This window comes from Haemaphysalis longicornis, unplaced genomic scaffold (genome assembly GCF_048455015.1).
Source record: "Haemaphysalis longicornis isolate Haplotype H1 unplaced genomic scaffold, Haemaphysalis longicornis Haplotype H1 scaffold_1, whole genome shotgun sequence".
Taxonomy (NCBI): domain Eukaryota; kingdom Metazoa; phylum Arthropoda; class Arachnida; order Ixodida; family Ixodidae; genus Haemaphysalis; species Haemaphysalis longicornis.
Window position 1 is genome coordinate 174,004,725 of NW_027526203.1, and position 18,940 is coordinate 174,023,664.

At 47.2% G+C, this 18,940-nt stretch overlaps 1 protein-coding gene across 3 annotated transcripts in view; it reads right to left on the bottom strand.

Moving 5' to 3' along the window:
* LOC144139453 (growth hormone-inducible transmembrane protein-like) overlaps positions 1–14,711 on the bottom strand; it is a 30,055-nt gene extending 15,344 nt beyond the window's left edge. The window contains exons 1-7 of one of the 3 annotated variants that reach the window (XM_077671798.1): positions 14,562–14,637; positions 12,394–12,435; positions 10,687–10,917; positions 7,622–7,733; positions 6,824–6,965; positions 4,624–4,921; positions 240–411 (exon numbers count right to left, since the gene is read on the bottom strand). In XM_077671798.1, coding sequence (XP_077527924.1) covers positions 240–411; positions 4,624–4,921; positions 6,824–6,965; positions 7,622–7,733; positions 10,687–10,897 — 935 coding nt within the window. In that variant the 5' untranslated portion in view covers positions 10,898–10,917; positions 12,394–12,435; positions 14,562–14,637. Of the gene's footprint in view, positions 1–239; positions 412–4,623; positions 4,922–6,823; positions 6,966–7,621; positions 7,734–10,686; positions 10,918–12,393; positions 12,436–14,561 lie in introns of all 3 variants that reach the window. The other 2 variants (XM_077671791.1, XM_077671804.1) reach the window with 2 other exon arrangements.
* Positions 14,712–18,940: the final 4,229 nt, after the last annotated feature.

Here is an 18,940-nt window from a genome sequence, read left to right on the forward strand (position 1 = left end):
GGCTTTACAAGGTCTCACGTTGACAGACTACTTACCCTCTGGCTGCCCCAAATGCCGCCACAGGCACTATTTCTATATCGCCTGCACACTTTGCGATAGCATATTTGTAGCAGGAAAGCTCTCCCTACAATACATTAAACGAGGTCGGCATCTTGGTATCCATTCGAGGTGCCTCCCTTGTCACTTGGTGCTCCTCCTTATGCATGTCACCTCAGGGGGGAATGACAACAGGCACTCACGCATTGACGGGGTCATAGGGCCGGGCGGCATACAGCGGGTAGGTCTCGGCCATCTTCACAATGCGCTGAGTGTCGTAGAGCAGGAAGCCACCAAACAGCACCAAACCACCGTACATGCTCAGGGAGTAAAGGCCAGCACCCAGGGCGGTGGTGGGGGGCAGGAACATCGTGCCTGTATGGTGGTGGTAAAAGACATTTCAAGGAGTGTACATTCTAGTCTGCCTTCCCTCCATGAGGGCAATTAGTTGAGCCTGCAGTGATATGCTACAGCGCTGTTACTCGACCACAAGGCTCCTTTTTGCTGCATGCAGGGAGTGAAGCAATTCCTGACCAGAATGCACCACTTGTGACTGCAATGGAACTATTGTCTCAAGATCACACAGTACAGTCACACTGACGTGTAACCTGATTAACACCAATTATACCAATAGCATACAGTCTCGCATAACAGGGTAGTGAAGAACTTCAATTTAAACTAGTGTAGACCACTTATAACATACGTCATGGGAGCCGTGAAAATCTGGACTATAAGCGGTACCGCACTATAAACAAAACATGCAGGAATCCAACCACATCACAAACTACATTTCAATTGTTCTTTGTTTATCATCACTCTAACGAACACCACTTACAAACAAAGGCATAGTCTTCATTTCGTTTTTTTTCTTTTCTTTTCTTTTTACATTGGACACTGCTGCACAGTCTTGCGAACGGGGAGCATGACTTCAACTTACTTTTTGTTTATGTTTCGAGGAAGCATGTCTGCGTTTTAATGGATGCCGCAGGGAGGGTAAAAGCCCGGCTTATACCGGCCAGACAATGTGGTAACAATGTAAGCCGGACTTTTTCCCGCCCTGTTTGCAATGCCGAAGCGGTGCATCAGCATAACAAACGGTGGAAACCTTCGGCGTCGCAGCTCGCCATCTCTAGATGCTCGAAAAGGGAAAGGGCTGTTGCACAAAGTTCCAACAGGTGCGCAAGGGTTCACTAGCTTCAGAGGTGCCCCAAAGGCAAGGGCACGTGCGGTTATCACGTGAGTGCAAAGGGAACCCGTGAACTAAACGGTGCCTATTTTTTCTTTTGTATGTCCAAGTTAGAGCAGAGCAGGGAGTTCCCGCTGCGTAGGATGGCTGAGCCCATCTTTTTTTTGTTCGTTTGTTTCTTGCGACTATAAAACAATTGCTCCAGCTGCACCGACCGATCAGCCAACCAGCCAAAAAACCGCACTTAAACCAGTAAGTTGAACCGGGGAAAAAAAACACGGTTCAGTTATGGTTCAGGTTCGGGTAAATTCATTTCGCTCCAATTCAGAGTCCGTTCGACTAAATCACAACCCGAACCAGTTCACAAACCGGTTTGCAAGCCTGAACCAGTTCGGTGAGTTAAATTATTACCCATGTGCAAAAAAATGTTTCATACTTTAAACAGACCAGAAAAACTAAACAATTTTGGTGCATCCAAAACACTGTTTTCTCCAATAAAAGTCGTGCAACTTTAAAGACACAGCTATTAAGGAAAACAGACGAAGTAGTGGCAATTTACCAGCTACTTTTTCACCCCTTTTGTTGTCCTATGGGAAAGGCCATGCTAACTGTGGACGATACTTTCTCGAGCTTCCTTTTTTATTTGTTGAAAGTGCAATCTTCTCTCTGGAATCACCCATCACCCTGAAGGTTAAACCCCTAGAGTTAGGCCTGCATACTGGCGAGTCACCTTCGTACATTAGGAGGGGAGGTGTTTAAATACCAGCAGTGTACTTTTTTTATTATTATTTGTAACATAAAGAAATCCTACAGCAGCCACATAAATGAATTCAACTGTTCGGCCAGCTAGGATAATTTGATAGCAGTCACCTTCTTGCACACAGCGGAGAAGCAATAAACCCATGCCAAAGGAGACGAAGCACCACTGGATGCTGCTTAAAGAGCTGTGAGCAAGCAATGGCATTTCACAGCAACACAGTAACCTCACTGATTGACACGATGTGACAATGACTGGCTGGCTACTCGGTCAAAAGTGTACTTTCCCTACACGCGTGGCTTCAGTGCTCTTTCTCCTCACCCCACATGTTTCACTCCTAAGTTTTGCGCCCCATTTCCCCTTGTAGACTTTTTTCCGCTTTGGGCAGGCACTGGACTAAGCATGCATTGCGGAAGAGTTGCCTAGCCTTGGTGAGCTGGAATGTGGCTAGCACAGATCAACAGATCGTGCTTAGGTTGCTTAAAATTGATTACACTGAGACTGTTTTGCAGCCCCAGAGCATATGGATGGAAGCAAACTGCTGACGGCAATGGAAGTGCCCTATGATATCTGCATGGGGTTACAGTCTGCAACATCAGTTTCAGCGGCGTTCGCAAACTCATCAAGTGTACGCGAAAGCTATGAGCCAGCTCAGCGTGACAGACGGCATGCATGTAGTGCTGACAGTGGTGGAGGAAAACAAAGCTCTGTGCCAATGAGGTTACAATGCATCAGTAACGAATCCTGGGATGGAATGAGGGCATGGCTAAGAAAGCTGCAGCAATGCCATGCAGCTCGTTACCAGTATTTGGTCACAATCTGCTCGACATTAACCAGGTAGCCTGCAACACTCGTGAACAGTCGTTTGAAGCAGGATGCAGAGAATTAAGCATCATACAACCTGAAGTTTTAATACACTCAAACCTCGTTATAACAAAGTTGAAGGGGAGCGGTAATTATTTCGTCATATCTATTATTTCGTTATATCAATTATAACAGTTTACGGCAATGTATGCGCAGCTGGGTGCACAACTATAATCATGCACAGAAGGAAACCACCTCGTGGCCCACTGCACCGCTATGTGACCACGCATGCGATGGAAATTTAATAGAAGACAAATATTTTGCTTACTGAACGCACACACAGCCTATTTTGTTGCCCGTTAGACATGTTGTCGTTCGTGGTCTCCCATGCACACACGTTCGACGTGTGTGCATGGGAGACCACAGCATAATCGTTTGTCAGGTGACATCTGTGACAACTCGTCTGTCGTCTCCTCCTCCATAGTGACAGCTTAGGCATTGGGGTTCAGGGAAGCCACCTTGCGCCGCTTCTCACTGCCGTCACGTGGCCTGCCAGCCCACTCGCTCTGCCCCGCTGGCTGAGCGAGGAGGCAGGCTCATTCGGCCGTGTGTGGCATGGACAGCCGCGCCAAACCAGTGACGAACTCCGAGGATTACTTCACGTACACTGGTAAGGCTTTTTTCTGGGGGGAGACTAATTTAGTTCGTTATATCCAGAGACAAGTCAATTTTACTTCGTTACAACGAGGTTTCCAATGCATGGGTCTTTATGGAGATTTCAAGGGGAACTTCATTTACTTCGTTACATCCATTATTTCGTTATATTCTGATACGTTATAACAAGGTTTAGTGTACATTATTTTCAGAGAAAGCTTGATGGGTCCTCACCAAATTGTCAGAAAAATCATAGTCACTGCATAAAAGATTTCATACAGCCTAGGCTTCACTCTACTACAAATCTCTCTCTCTCTCTCTCTCTCTCTCTCTCTCTCTCTCTCTCTCTCTCTCTCTCTCTCTCTCTCTCTCTCTCTCTCTCTCTCTCTCTCTCTCTCTCTCTCTCTCTCTCTCTCTCTCTCTCTCTCTCTCTCATGTGCAAAGTTTGATGCATGCAAAGTTTGATGGGACCTCACCAAACTGTCAGAAAAGTTATTCGTTGCATAAAAGATGTCATAGAGCCTAGGCTTCACTATACTACAAATGTATCCGAGTTTCTCGCTCTCTCGTGCATGTATCTGCTTTAAAAGGAGGAGTGCTGGGCAGGCATTCACTGGAAAGAGGTTTGTTTTTGCCAGCAGTGTAAAGTTTTTTTCTTTCTTCCAGAATTAAAATTTGCTTCATCACTGACATTTACCACGCCTAAATAGTCTCAATGATCTGTTTTGGCCTCACTGGGGCTCTTCGATTTACACTCTCGGACTCACCGCGGATAGTCCGCGGGTAGTCCGAGGATTCCCTGAAGCCATAGGAATACATGGGAAAATCGAATGTTGGACGGCTTCTCGGGGAGTCCGCGGTGAGTCCGAGACTGTAAATCGAAGAGCTCCACTGTCTTTCTGTAAAGGGTACTGCCCAGGGATGCGGAGCAATGAAATTTCCCAGCACGTGAACATTTTGTCCACTCTACTGTTGGCATAAGGAGAATCCATTTGTGCCCTTGCCACCAATGGGCTGAAGCACAACAGTGTCCTCTTCTGTGCAGCTAGAATCTGTCGATATGCTCTTTTGATAAACACCAACATTGCCTTCCATAGGTGCGACTCCCCTCAACCACAGCTTTCTCGGGCCCCCCGAAACGCGCCCACAGGAGGCAGCACCCCACAGCTCAGGGAAGGCCACGTACCCAGCGAGGAGGCAAAGACGAATCCCAGTCCGATGGCAAGGGGTCCACCCATGCTGAGGAATTTCTCACTGGGAGCGCAGGCTGCCACGGCAGACAGGCCCGACACCACACCGGCCGTGTAGCAGGCGGCGCGCACCATGATGGGCCCACCCAGCAGGCAAAGGGGGGCCACCAGGGCACCCATGACACCACAGTGCACTGCCCAGGCCGCCTGCTTGGCGCCCAGGCCCTCCTTGTAAGGCAGCGAGCGGGCAACCATGCCCGTCCCGATCATGGCCGCAAAGCTGGCCCCGATGGCCTGCATGACGACATGGAGGGGCTTAAATGGGGGGACGCACAAGACCTGGGCCTCGGTTTTGCCCTGTTTGGCTGACTGCAGACTGCTTGCCGACCATTGCTGGGGGCCAAAGAACTTCCATTCAACTTTCCCCGAGTACGCAGCACCCACAACACTTCCCCTTTCAAGGTGATGCCCTTAAAGGGGGCATGCAGACAAAATACAAGTTTGTTTTATTCAAAAGATCTGCTGTTTTACAGTGCACCCAGCACTTGTCCAGCAATAAGTGATTCTTTATTCACTCAGAAATTAATCAATTTAGGTTAAAATTTTTATTCTCCTGCCAAATTTGTGTGTTTAGTGACGTCTGCCATGACATCACAAGGTCGGGTGTTCAAGTAATTTCAAGTGCACTGTTTAGTCTGCAGTGGACAGGGACGCCTTGTTTGCCGTCAGTCCTCCTAGATGCCGCCACCATACTGCTTCGCACCGCTGTTCGCCTTTGCTTTGTTTTTGACCAGATTTGCACCTGGCTTGTTTTTGTGCGGTAGGTAGTAATCGTTTCATGAAACATGGGGTATGCTCGACAAAAAGGGTCACGAAGATAATGTTGTACGCTAATTGGCCACTGCTGTCCGAGACAACACCAAAGCTCCACACTGCTGTGCAACTATAACAAGCATAGTGCGCACAGTACAAACAGCAGTACGCACTGGTGCCTCTATGCTTACGTGTAATTTCGTAATTTTTTCGAGTGTTTACCCCACCATTCTTACTGCCATAAAATCAATATGCATTACATGTAGGTAAAAACACCTCGTTCGCCAAGCTTATAGCCCTGCCTAACTAGCGTTTGCTTTTGCCGGTCTCAGCACATCGCACGACAGGGAATACGACATCATATGTTCTAGTGCGGGAAATTAGCTAGTGAGTCGCATGGCCATTTCCTTTTTTTTCTTAATTATATAGCTTACTTGAGCAATGTTTTCTTTAAAAGTGGTGTCAGTGTGATTCTAATGAGGCAATCTTTCGAATTAACCAAACTTGTGTTTTGTCTGCATGGTCCCTTTCAGGGCAGGCTAGCTGCGCACTGAATAACTCAACATACAGGAGACTTTAGGCACTGTAAAGTAGATTCCCATGTATGACTCCAAGTAGAAGGTTCAGGAAAAAAAAAAGAAAAAAAAACTCATTACTCTTTCTGTTTCTTTTTCCAGAGTTCGCTCTAATAGAGTTCTCCTGCAAAAATGTTCCGTCCTCATTTCCCGGCAATGTTACTAGTTCCACACAGTGACAGAACAGAGACTTTGCATGTAGAACACAAGGAACTAAGTCCATATTCATCATTCATCATACAAAAAAAAGTCAGCAAAGAGCTGCTTCTCGGTTAACAAAAGTTTCCAAATATGCTTCAATTCCTCAAGGAAGAAAAAGGAGGGGGGGGGGGGTTCATGATGCAAGTACATACAGTAGTCAACTTTTCACTTTCAGCAATAATACATACTCGATTTGTTCCATGCACTGGCTTAGATTAGAAAAGAGGGTTCAATGCTCTTGCCACTAAGGCAGACAAAGTTGCATGGAGCTTACAGATGGCCCATGATAGCATCACACACAACTGCACTCGTAGTTCAGGAGATCACCCAGCAGTCAAGCAGCACCCGACATTGTGCGCAAACACCCGGTGCAATGGCTCTGTCGCAACGGCTGCCCACACCACCAAGGTCGACAGACACGATTGCTGGCACCTTTGCACACAACATTAAACTAATTCGTGAAAGGTGCAGTAGTGTGGCAGAGTAATTGGACCCCTGGTGTTATCCAACGTGTGAAGAAATCTCATACACTGCCTAATCAGAACAGCCAGAAACAAAACCCACAGTCTGGGGCTTGGCAGCAGGGCCTCCCAGCAGGTGTGCTTACCAGCCACGAGTTGCGCATGACCAGGTTGAGCATGGCCGGGTTTCGGCTGACGGCCAGGGCTGACGCTGCCGTGATCACAATGCTGCCTCCAAAGTAGGTGTAGGTGTCGCGCACCCTCTGCCGCACGTACTCGGGCCACATCCTGCACATGGCCCCAAGTTACCCACCCACACGAACACGGCCGGCAAGCTGAGGCAGCATGCATCCACAACTCGCACAAATGGCACAGCGAAACCTCAAACAATGGGTTACAGTGGAGCAATGCTGCTCACTTGAGACAAACACACAAGAGCAAGGCAGTTCAGCCATTTGTGCATTTTATTGCACAGGCAGCGAGCAAAAACATGTTCTGGAGGTGGAAAGCCTTCATATGCAGCATTATAAGAAATGACAAAAAAAAGGGAGGGGGAGCCTGCTTTGACAAGCTTTGGAAGCCTGCTTGCACGGTGCCTTTTTTTGGTGCAACGTGTAAGGGACTGAACTTTAAGCAACGCCTCAGTGATGCTGGGTGGTGGCAGTAGTTTTCAAAGCGAGCACGCACACACGTACAGCAAACAAGCTACGGGGAAAGAAAGCAAGAGGGAGAAAATTCCCAGGATTGCTCTTAGGGTGACCACCTTCTTTCCACTGGAATGCCACAAACAACGCTCCCAAGGGAAGGGAGTGAGCACAGAATAAAACCATCCATTGAATAAATGCTAATGTGAAAGTTTATCACGTTATGAAAGCAAAACACACGACGGTTCCCAAGCTCTTGCAGGATGGGTGGTCATACCAGCTGCTCCAGTGAGTACTCACATGGACTTCTCGAAGGCTCCTGCCTCACTGGACATGCCGAGTCCATAGTAGCACAGGGCTCCCACGCCAAAGGCCGAGGCCCCTGCCAGCACACCCTTCCCCACAGTGAATGCTGCATGGGGTGTGGAGGAGGAGGAGAGAACAGGCCACAACAATTGGAACAAAGAATTCCGATGAGGATGGACTGTCTCACTCTCGTGTGGCCTGTCAAGGTATTCGCTCCAAATGTTAGATCGCCATCGTCGTTTTAAATGAGCCTCCCTACAGTGTCCCTAACACATTTCCCTAGCCCCCTCACGTACCACCGTTCTGTGCGTGCATGTCTAGAGAATGATGGCGTTCACATCCCCACAATTGCCTAACACAATACAAATATTACTTTGACCCTGCAGTTAGAAGCATTTCTATACACCCAGACTAAAGGAGTTTTGCACATTTGCCATTAATAGCCAAATGCAATTTGATGCGTATTAAAATGGGTAATTTAGAACGAGTCCCACCCATTTTCTGCCACCGTACAATACCACATGCCAGCAATCAATAAAAACAAGAAATTAACACCATTTTCAAACCGCAACGAACCCATTCTCGTCATTTGTCCATATTAGCTGAACTGATTAGTGGACAAGCGTTGCCCGACAAGACATTCAGATAATTTCCTTTGCTTCAATTGTTTTGTCACATACAGTGAATGTTCTGAACAGCTTCGTAAACAAATGTTATCTTTCGCTGAATGAGAGTTCCTTACTGTGCAACAAATCATAGCCTTTTGACTATGCGATATTGAACCCCACTGAAACACTGCAATTCTTTCGGGCCTGCTTTACACTACTTTTAACATCAAGGGCCACACTTAAGTTTCATGGAGCCTTTCTAGACATCCCCTACCCCCAGATAAAGAAAGGAGATGCCGGCTGCCAGCATACAACACACTGTCAAAGAAATTCTCTTTTGCTTGAAGTTATTGGTACACCAGTTTGATTTACATTTTACATGTGTGGGGTCTCCCTTGCAGCGCTTTGGTGTTGAGCAAGATGGGCACTCTGTTAGCTAGGCACTATGGAAAAAAAACACAAGAGTGACTATGCACTTCACCAAAACAAACTGCACTGCCCTGTCAAGGTTTGGTAGAAAGAAAAGGAAGTTAGCAGACCATTTCATCAGACTCCCATTGAAAAACTGAGAAAAGCCACAACAGCAAATACTGTGTCGTGTGCAGTGATCAGAAAACAAAAGGCAGAAAAGGATCTCTCCCACAGCAAGATTTGCACAGGGAGGGATTAATAGGGGCCCCCCTCCACATTCCAGACAGTGTAAAACAAGTTTGGAAATATTCACACAGCAAGCCCTTCCCTTGGTCACTTCTTCATGCAACACAACAAGGCTAACTGGAACAGCTCAGACTACAAAAAATACCTTGCCAGAAATGGTTACAGCCACTTATAAACATACCCAGTTTAATGAAACTGTGCATATCTATAGATTCATGATAGTGGCCAAACACATGACTTGTTTACTCATTTGCATTAGAACAATAGATACGACTGTCTGCTACTATAAGCTAACAAGCCAACCCAATAGCACAATAGCACAAGCTAGCAAGCTAACTATAAGCTAACCCAAGAGCACAATTCAGCTTAAAAAAAAATGAACAGTCAGGCTAGTTCAAAGCTAAGTTCCCAGCCACTAGAGGTGCTGTGCATTAGCAGCTTCAAACTAGTATAACTTTCGCAGACAAGCCTCTCGTGCTCTGCTTGGTGCAGTATACTGCCGTGTATTCATCTGGCACACTCGTACCAATCATATCTAATTACTTTGGAACTACAGACAAACACAAATGGAATCACTGCACTGCAGGTGGTATTCAAACCCCAGAAGGAGTGTAAGTAACAAAAGTTAGAAATGTGTTTCCACATTAGCTATTGCCACCTTTCTTGCCCCCCTTGCAATACGCTGTACAACTCTCATTAGCTAATCAAGACTCCAGATGCATTGCAAGGTGTGCTGTGCGTACATCCGTAAACAAATGAAGTGCAAACAGGAAAACAAATCAGGACACGCAAAATAAAATGCTACACTTGGAGGCAAACAGACGATGCACGGTATATTTAGAAGTGCTCTCACTGGACTTCATTATTGCAACAGAAGCATGAGAATTTGAACTTAAAGGGTCCATGAAGCGAAAATACAACTTGGTTTAACTTTAAAGAGTTGTGCTTCAGTACCTCACTCAGCTCCATTCCGGCCACGAAAGACGTTTTTTAACCGATAAAAACGCAATAAATACTTAAGAACTTTCAAATTTCGCGCCACAGTGACGTGTTATCGGCACGAGTGACGTCATATGGGCCAGCACTAAAAACATAATTTTTAGTGGGTTAGGCGCACATTAGCATTCAAATGATTCGATCAAACGGAACTAATGGCCCCACTACAATCATCCATTTGTGTGTCCTGGCGATTGATTAGTTCGGCCGCCGTCAATCGCCCAAACAAGATTCTGTGACGTCATAGAAAAGTTTCCGGAAACTGACTAGCGAGTCGCCACAGCTCCACACGTTTTCTTTATTATTTCCGTTATTTTTTGGAAGTTTGCGATGAAATCGGTATTATTTTTATCAGGACAAAGCAACCTTTTTAATAAACCAAACTTGTATTTTGTTTTCACGGCTCCTTTAAACGGAAAGATATAATTCACTTCTCATTCACATTCGGATACGGAGTTGAAGTTGGATTTGTACACGCCTTTAGCAGTTTTTTTTTTACTTCTCACAATGCTGGCACAACAGCAGAAGTGCTTGTGCCTTCTGTGCTTGTGGCTGTGAAGCCAGATCATGGAGAAGGTGGCGATGCTATTTTTTCGTGGCGATGCTAGTGAAACGAAATGCTATCACCATTAATGGGCTACAACTACAGTGGCCTGTTTTACGTCCAAGCAACGAACTAAATGACCCGAGTAGCCCGAGGCACCACACCTAGCCAACCCAATCCTCTGCTTCAGCTCGTCCTTCAGACTCGGCCAAGGCTAGCAGGCAGAGCCGCCTTGGGCAAACAGTGCTGCTCACCTGAGTCACCAGCGGGGGCCATGATGATTTCGCGAAGGGTGCGGCGCTTGGCCGTGGCCGCCTGGAAGCGGGAGGACCGTGCCCGCGTCGACATGCCCACCGTCTTCTGTGTCACTGCCTGCCATCGCAGAGGGGCCGGCCCCGCCGCAAAGGCCTTCACTGACGCTCGGGCGGCTGCCGGTGAGAGGCAGCATTTCCACACAACCAGCATGCTGGCTCCCTGATGTTCCTCTGAAACAGGCAAAGGAAGAGGCAACGCATGCTCAAAGACTAACCTTGTTTCCCTCAACACTAGAGGAAAACACTCACACATAATGAAAGCCTAGATACACCTTGCAGCACTTGAAAAAGGAAACGCTATGTGGAAGACGGTAAGGCGTGTTGCTGGGAAAGTAGGTCCATATTACAGAAATAAGATTTAGCGCAACGAAAGACACGGACAATGATAGCGCCCGTCTTGTCCTTTTCACCGTCAGTGTCTTTCGTTGCGCTAAATCTTATTTTTCTGCTATGTGTAACACTGCGCAGTGTCCCCTTTACACCAGGCCAAATACTTTGAGAAAAGCAATGGTTGTTTTGAGACTGCACCAGGGTAAGCATGGCAGGGGGCCACACAGTACCACTGTTTAGGTGGAACAGGATAAATGCACTCACACAGTAAGCTGCACTCCATGGTACTAGACAAAAGAGCTAGTGAATTGTTTTTTTTATTTCAAAGCGACTGTCATTTGTTGCGTTGTTATGCATTTATTCTACAAATCTTTGTAGCAACTGTCTGTACAAGGAGAATGAATGTTTTGTTTAAAATGCTCATAAATATTAATACCTCATATATCGGAGGGACCCCTTTTACAACCCATATCTGAGTTCTGGGGTCCCGCTTGTATACTTCCACACACATGTATTTCTTTTTGGTGAGCACAAGGTCGCGGGTTCGATTCCCGGCCGCGGCGGTCGCTTTTCTGATGGAGGCGAAAAGCAAAAACGCCCGTGTGTACGAAATTTCACCGCACGTTAAAGATCCCCAGGTGGTCAAAATTAATCCGTAGCCCTCCACTACGGTGCTCCTCATCGCCTGCGTTACATCGGCGCGTTAAACCCTACAATCAATCAAATCAATATTTCTTCCTGGTACAATAAACTTGAACTTAAACTTGAAGAAACTTTCAAATACATGTCTGCACCTACAACTGGAAGAAGCCACAGCCAAACCATATTTGAAATGGGAGGCTCATAGCAAAGACAAAGGACAAAAATAGGCGAGCCTTGTCTGCCACCGTCCTCGTCTTCTTTGCGCTAAGCCTCCCGTTCAGTATGTACCAACTAGCCCAACAGCACTATTCATTGAAACATCATATTTGCGCAAAGCAAAATAAATTTTAAAGCAAGAAATACACAAGATTACGTATATGCTGTTTCGCTTTCCTGTCAAATGAAATGGGACTCATCTACCATAAACCAAATTATAGGAGCAGCCACACACCCCTCTTTTATCAAACACCAGCCTGCGCAGATGTAGTACACTTCAAAACAGCATGCTGTTTGAGATCGTTGATGCATTATACAAACATTGTTATTATAGGGAAAGAATGTTATTTCTAACTTTTGGCAAAATACCACACAGAAATCACATTTTGTGCCAGAAGTCTCAGTGTAAGGCAAAGAATACGTAAACAGGCAAAAAAATGTTGGCACGAAATGTCTCACACTCAGCTTTCTAGGAAAAATTGCCCTTGAAAAGTCGGCACCCTGCAATAAGAAGAGAGAACTTATGAAAGGCTTGTAAATACATGATCACGACATTCAGCTAACCTTCAATTTCTCGCACTCCTTTCTGGAAAACGACTGATCACCACCACATTTATGCCCATTGCAGGATGAAAGCCTCTCCTATAGACGGTATTCGTTGAAAAGTTTAGCGGTCAATTTCTTCTCTTGGCAACACTGGAAACAGCCACAGACATGGCCGATGCGCCACGGACACGGCGCAGCCTGGGCCACTGCGACCGCACGCCGAAGAAAAAAAAGACACCGGCGTGCATCATCTGCTCCGTTCCAATCCGATTGTAAACTGTGGCGCCAACAGAGATGTTATTAATCGCACTCACACTGAACTTGACGCAATACTTTGCGTTCGGCGAAGAGTCCGTAACGTGAAACACAGTCATGTGTTTCACAGCTGTGGTTAGCACGGACAAGTTCCGCCATCCCGCGGAGCCTGACGTAACGAGTGCGCCGCCGGACGCCGACTGCGGAGGCCGTGGGCGCACTCACACGTTTGCATGGAGGGGAAGAGGGGTGCCTGATCTGCAGGCCGTGCGCACAACGTCGCCTAGCAACAGACGCTTGGCCACAGATATGGCGGCGCACACTTGGTTGCCTGCATGCATTCCACGCCATTGAATACCGAGGATAGGTGCATAACCACTCCTATCTGCTATCCAGCAATGACCGAACCCACTCCTTGCCTCAAAATCTGATTTTATCTGACTATCGACTTTCCTTCCCCTACTTTTAGTCCCATGTCTCAGAAGCCTTTCCATTACCCCTACGGCTCCCGTTACGTTTTCTGCATTACACACCCAGCCCAAGTAAACTTCTCTATCTCTTAGAGCTATATATAGAGATGTCTTTTACTCGAGTTTGTTCCCTAACTTTAGATGCTTCTCTTTTATCCCTCCATATTTCAAAGGCTCATTGGGTAGACCGAAGTTTTCTCTCCAGGTGTTAAGTGAGCTCCCAGTTTCTGCCCCAGAAGTCATCCCTGGCAGTATGCACCGATTTAGACCACCTTGAATCATCGAGATTGCCCCTCATTACTATACAGTGCTTGCCGAATGCACCCATAGTAATCCCACGCCCGATTTCTCCCTTGTGGTTTGGATCAGCTCCAGGAACTTGTAGTACAAGATACATTCAACCCACCTAATCAAGTATTTCATTACCTAGATCGGACTTCCCAACAAAAAATGGTAGCTGGTCCCAGCTGGAACTAGCTGGTTTCAGCTAGCCTAGCTGGGAATTTAACCATAACCAGCTGGGACCAGTCAAATTTCTCCTTGGGTTCTGAATTTGTTCAATATTACTTTTATTATCTCTAACCCTACGACGGAGATTTTCGAGCACAGTTCCTGAAGCGTTCTTTGCAGGCGTTTTCCAGACTCAGGGGACAAGACAATGTCGTCCGCAAATCTCAAGTGACTCAAACATTCCCTATTTACTCGAGTCCCTGCCACTTCTCCCTGTCAAGCTTCTAAATACCCTTTGGACAGCCTGTAAATAATTTTCGGAAGACGTTATCCCTTTGTATGACGCCGTACTGAGAAATATCGAACAAGCTCTGCTGCGTGTTACTGTTGAAATCTCTGGGGCCAACGAACGAGCCCTTTTCACAAATTGCAGCACACAAGACGTCTCTATGACAGACAGTCTTTTCACACTCCGCAACAACGTCAGAAACCATTGCAACAACAACTGGATACGCTTCTCTCACGGCAAGTCTTGAAAGCTCAAGCTGAAGAGAATATTTAGGAATGACGCAACAGAACGCAACAACGTTTATGTGCGAGGACATGAAACGCACAATGCCAAGCAGTTACGAAAAACAAGATGAGAGCCAGCTGGAGTTGAAAACATGCTATTTTTGCAGGGGGGGAAGCCGAAAATTGAAGCTGCATGTGGGGACTGGCTCGCGGTGCTCGAACACTTGCAGAGCAGCACATTGCGTCTGGACTGGTGCGCTAAGTTCGGTAAAACTCGCTAAAGGGGAGCGATGCATTCTTGCTTACAGGGGCCTGGTGGGGTTAAAATCCCTTCCATGGGCCAGCGAGAAATACATACGCAATAGTAAGAACCGAAAGTTCGCGAAAACTTACCAGAACACCCGAGAAAAATTGCTCACTTGCTGCTCGTGATGGATGGTTCCGACACAGGTTTCGATGAAGCGGCCGACGTCGGAACAACTAGAGATGCTCCGACAACACACAACACACGTCAATGTAGCGGAGTAGGTGTAAAAAGCAGCGACACCTATTCTGCTGCTGCTGCTGCTGATGATGATGATCAAAGGCACGACGATCACCCCGATTAATCGGGGGCGATGGCATGCGCTATCTAACCTGTCTTAGTAATTTAAATTTAGGTTACCCTCAACTCGTATTTCTTTTAATTCTGCCCTACCGCTACCCCTGGCTGGGATGACACTTTATCGTCTTCTTCTCTACTTTTTTTCCACCAGTACTGCTGACCAGTTGATGCTTCCATCAACTGCGAAGCCCAATGCCTCAGGAAGTACTAGTAGGACTTTCCCCCCGATTCTAGCTGGCTGAATCTTTTGGCATTCTATTACTACGTGGTCGAGTGTTTCTTTATTCCTGCCACATCTCACACATGCCTCATCCTGGGACGAATATTTGCTCATGTAAGTTCGAGTTCTCAAGTAGCCAGCCCAGGCCTCAAAGAGCAACGCAGTGCGCACTACCTTTATTTTTGTCATAAAAGTTCTCTTTCCGGGCCTCTTGTTTGCTTGCTTTATAGATTCCCAGTGATCCCTTCTTTCCTATCCTCTCCGCCCACATGAGCGTCTATGTTTCCTTCATGGAGGAAGAAAAAGTTAGGAGACGGCGCTACCGGAGAAGCGTGAAGCCAATACATAAAAAGTAAAATCGAAGTCGGCCCAGGCGTCACTGCACCACGTGACCCCATCGTGCCGCCGCCGCGAGCTCTTCAATTTCGTCTGCTCGAAACTACTCTGCTGCCCGTTGTCGCGAAGCCTGATATATGTTGGTTTTTTTCCCACGGCTTTTGTCTCTCACACATACGCGGCACTCCTGCCCGCACGCGGGCATGAGATCACCGAGCAGACAAATGCAGGAAGGACGGGGAAAAGCTACCGCCAACCAAACACGAGAGAAGCTCTGGAGTCGGAGACCGCCGCCGCCGCCGCCGCCGCCGGCCCACCCGACCATGGAGGTCACGTGCTGGGCCGACTTCGGCGGCTTGAGAAAGAGAAACGGCGGAGGGAGCGGTTTCAACGGAGCTGGGCTGGCGAAGGCTAGCTGCGTGACGTCATGCCGTCTCCTAACTTTTTCTTCCTCCATGGTTTCCTTCACTTGCTTCTTTAACTGTCCCCCATTGTTATTTGCCGCGGTCAAGTTATATTTAGTCGCCAGCTTTCGCGTTCTCTTCCGCCATTGGGTGTCCACACTTTTAAGGTACAGGTGTACTCTGGCTGCCCACTTCTTCTCATCTAAATGTCCAAGCCGCCCCTCGCCTCAAATGAAGCCTAACCCATATCGCCTTGTACCGCCTCATTCGTAGTCTTACTGTGAGCTCCCAGTGCTAATCTGCCGACTGCATTTTCGTTAACTTACAGTCCCGACAGGATATCTGACTTTAAGCGTAATACAGCACCATGCACCCCTTTCCAAATGCCTCGTACCGCTCGTACCACCTCGTACATCCCCTCATTACTGCTGCGTTTCGTCTCCCTTTCAGTTTGAAGTGTCCTTCATGGGCATTCAGGTAGCCTTTTCCTTCATTAAGCCAGATTCCCAAGTATTTATACTTATTTACTAACGGTATGGCTTCCTGTTGAATCCTGTGGAGCTGTATGAGGAATTCCTTGTTAAACACCATGACTCCAGATTTCTGTGGGTTAAAATGTAGGCCTAGATACGTTGCCTCATCACCACAAACGCCGAGACGGCCAGCTTTTGTAGGTCTTCCGCATTATCTGCCAGCCACACTATATCGTCCGCGTACATCAATCCCGGGATCCATTGCTCCACCAACTCTCCATTGCTTCGGTACGACAAGTCAAAGCCTAATCCACTCTCCTCCAATCATCTTTCCAGTCCTCTAATGTAAAATGTGAACAGCAATGGTGAAAGGGGGCACCCCTGTTTTAAACCTCTTCGAATGTACACCGCGGGCTCTGTGCCCGTACGCCCTTCCCATGCAATATGCGCTTTGTTATCCTCATATATTGCCCTGAGCAGCCCTTCGAATTCGGACCGAATCTCCTCTTCTTTTAATATGCCACAACAATCCCCTATCTACGTGGTCATATATGCTCCCTTTATGTCAAGAATCATATGGTCTGCCCTGTGCTGCCGAAATTTCGGTGGTCTGGGTTACTACGAAAATATTGTCTTCTAAGCGCCGACCCAGCCGAAATCCATTTCGCAGTTCCTCTAAAATACCGTTACTTTCCACCCACTTCAACAACTCGGATTTGATGGCTTGTATAGCTAATCTATAGAGCACTGACGTGACTGTAATCGGCCTGTATGAGCTCGCCTTGTCCTTCTCTCCCTTGCCTTTGTAGATACAACTCATTCTGCTTTCGCGCCATGGCATTGGAATCCTCTCAGATTTTATAGCGCTCTGGATGGCTGTATACAAGTGCGCCTTTCCCACTGGTCCCAACTGGTTGAGAATCTCTATAGGGATTCCGTCTGGTCCTTCTTTCGTATTTTGGGGGACATTGTGTTCTGCCTTTTTTCCAGTCCACAAATTCGATATTAAATTTTTCGTCTATCGCGCTTCTATTCGCCACCTGTGTCCGGTTAGCAGATATCTCACTTGTTTGGCCAAAAGTATTTGCAATGACTCCATGTGCGCTGTCCACCAGGAGAACATTACCATCACCGTACTGTACCTGAGTCTGCACCTCTTTAGTCGTCGTTAACCAATGCTTTTAAATGATTCCAGAATTGGGGGGGGGGGGGGGGGCGGCAGGGGGGGGGGTTGCTTTTATCCTTTTTACGTATACCTGTTACCCATCTTTCACTCGAACTTTTAATCTTCGCTTGTACTAGTTTTTGCACCTCTAATTTCTTTTCTACGTACCGGCTCCACCATAGCTGCACCTCTTCATCCTGATATCCCATTTGTTTTGCCTTTCTGTGCAACCTAGAAGCCCGTTGTCACTCTTCAATAGCCAGATTAATTTCCTTGGCCCACCAGCTTCGTGGTTTTCTTTTACCCCTCCAGTGGTTTTTTTTTTCCTTTGTTTATTTCTTTTTCTATACAACTCACAACCTCGTCATATTCCCACACTTTCGTGGGCTGGGCCTCTAATCCTCTTTCGATGCTATTGACGGTGTCTGCTATCTGTTTCTGGCTTAATTTCGGGAGCCCAACTTCCATTGTTTCCTGCCTAGCCCCTCCACTGTCAAATTTCAGGATTATGCGCCTATGGTCGCTGCCCAGACTGCTTTCTCCTTCTTCATCTATCGTCATTTGGTTCAACCGCTCGTACGTGTGCTCTGAGACCAAGCCGTAGTCTATGCAAGACTGTCTATTGCCGCATTGCCACGTTATGTGCCCGTCGTATTCATGCTCCCGGTTAGCTATCACCAGCTGCTGTTCTTCACACATACCTAGAACTAGGGCGCCGTTATAGTCCGTATATACATCTAGATCCTCAATGAAGGCATTTAAGTCTCATACTAATATCACCTCGCCGGATTCTTTGAATTTGTTTATGTTCTTCCTGGGGTAGTCCACCCACTCTTTATTTTGTTCTCTGGCGTCATTCCCCATCCACAGATAGGCCACTCCCAACCGTTCAGACTAACGACGCAAAAGCCATATCGTGATCTAGCTATGGACGTAAGAAAGCGGCATATCACGCAGTTTGGTTGGCTGAGACGTGAAATGACGTCATTCTTTAAAGTTATTAATTACGACAGTTGCGTCAACAGTCTGAACCCGGCCTGACCGTCAAGTGACGTGCACACGAAACTTTTCGCACTCTCAAAATGCCAAGTCCATTTTAGCGGCTCACGACAAGTAAAGCAAACGCGCACTGCTTATCCCGCGGCGAGCGTCCGGTCCCTACCGAACGCCCTCCGACCCCGGCTGCCCGATGATTATGATAATGATGATCACTGTGGCCAGGAACCCTTTGTATCGGTCTGGACACAGAAGTGTCCAAGCCGGGTGTAAAAATTTACATAAGATAAGAAAAAATACGGCTGAATGCCTGAAGTCACTGCACCGTCGATCGCCACCAACGAGAAGACTGAAGGTAGCAGTTGTCCTGCAGTCTTGTGCATGTGGTACACTGCATGCGTATGTGCGTCCACTACACTGTCACCATTCACTGCAGTTCACTCGTGCGTTCACCGCACCGACACCACAGCCGCACCCAGCCGAACCGGTCGCTGCCAGAGTTGCAGTCGCTCTTTGAAGGTACCTCCGAAGGAGTCATACATGGCATACCCGCCTACGATACGCCGGAAGCGAT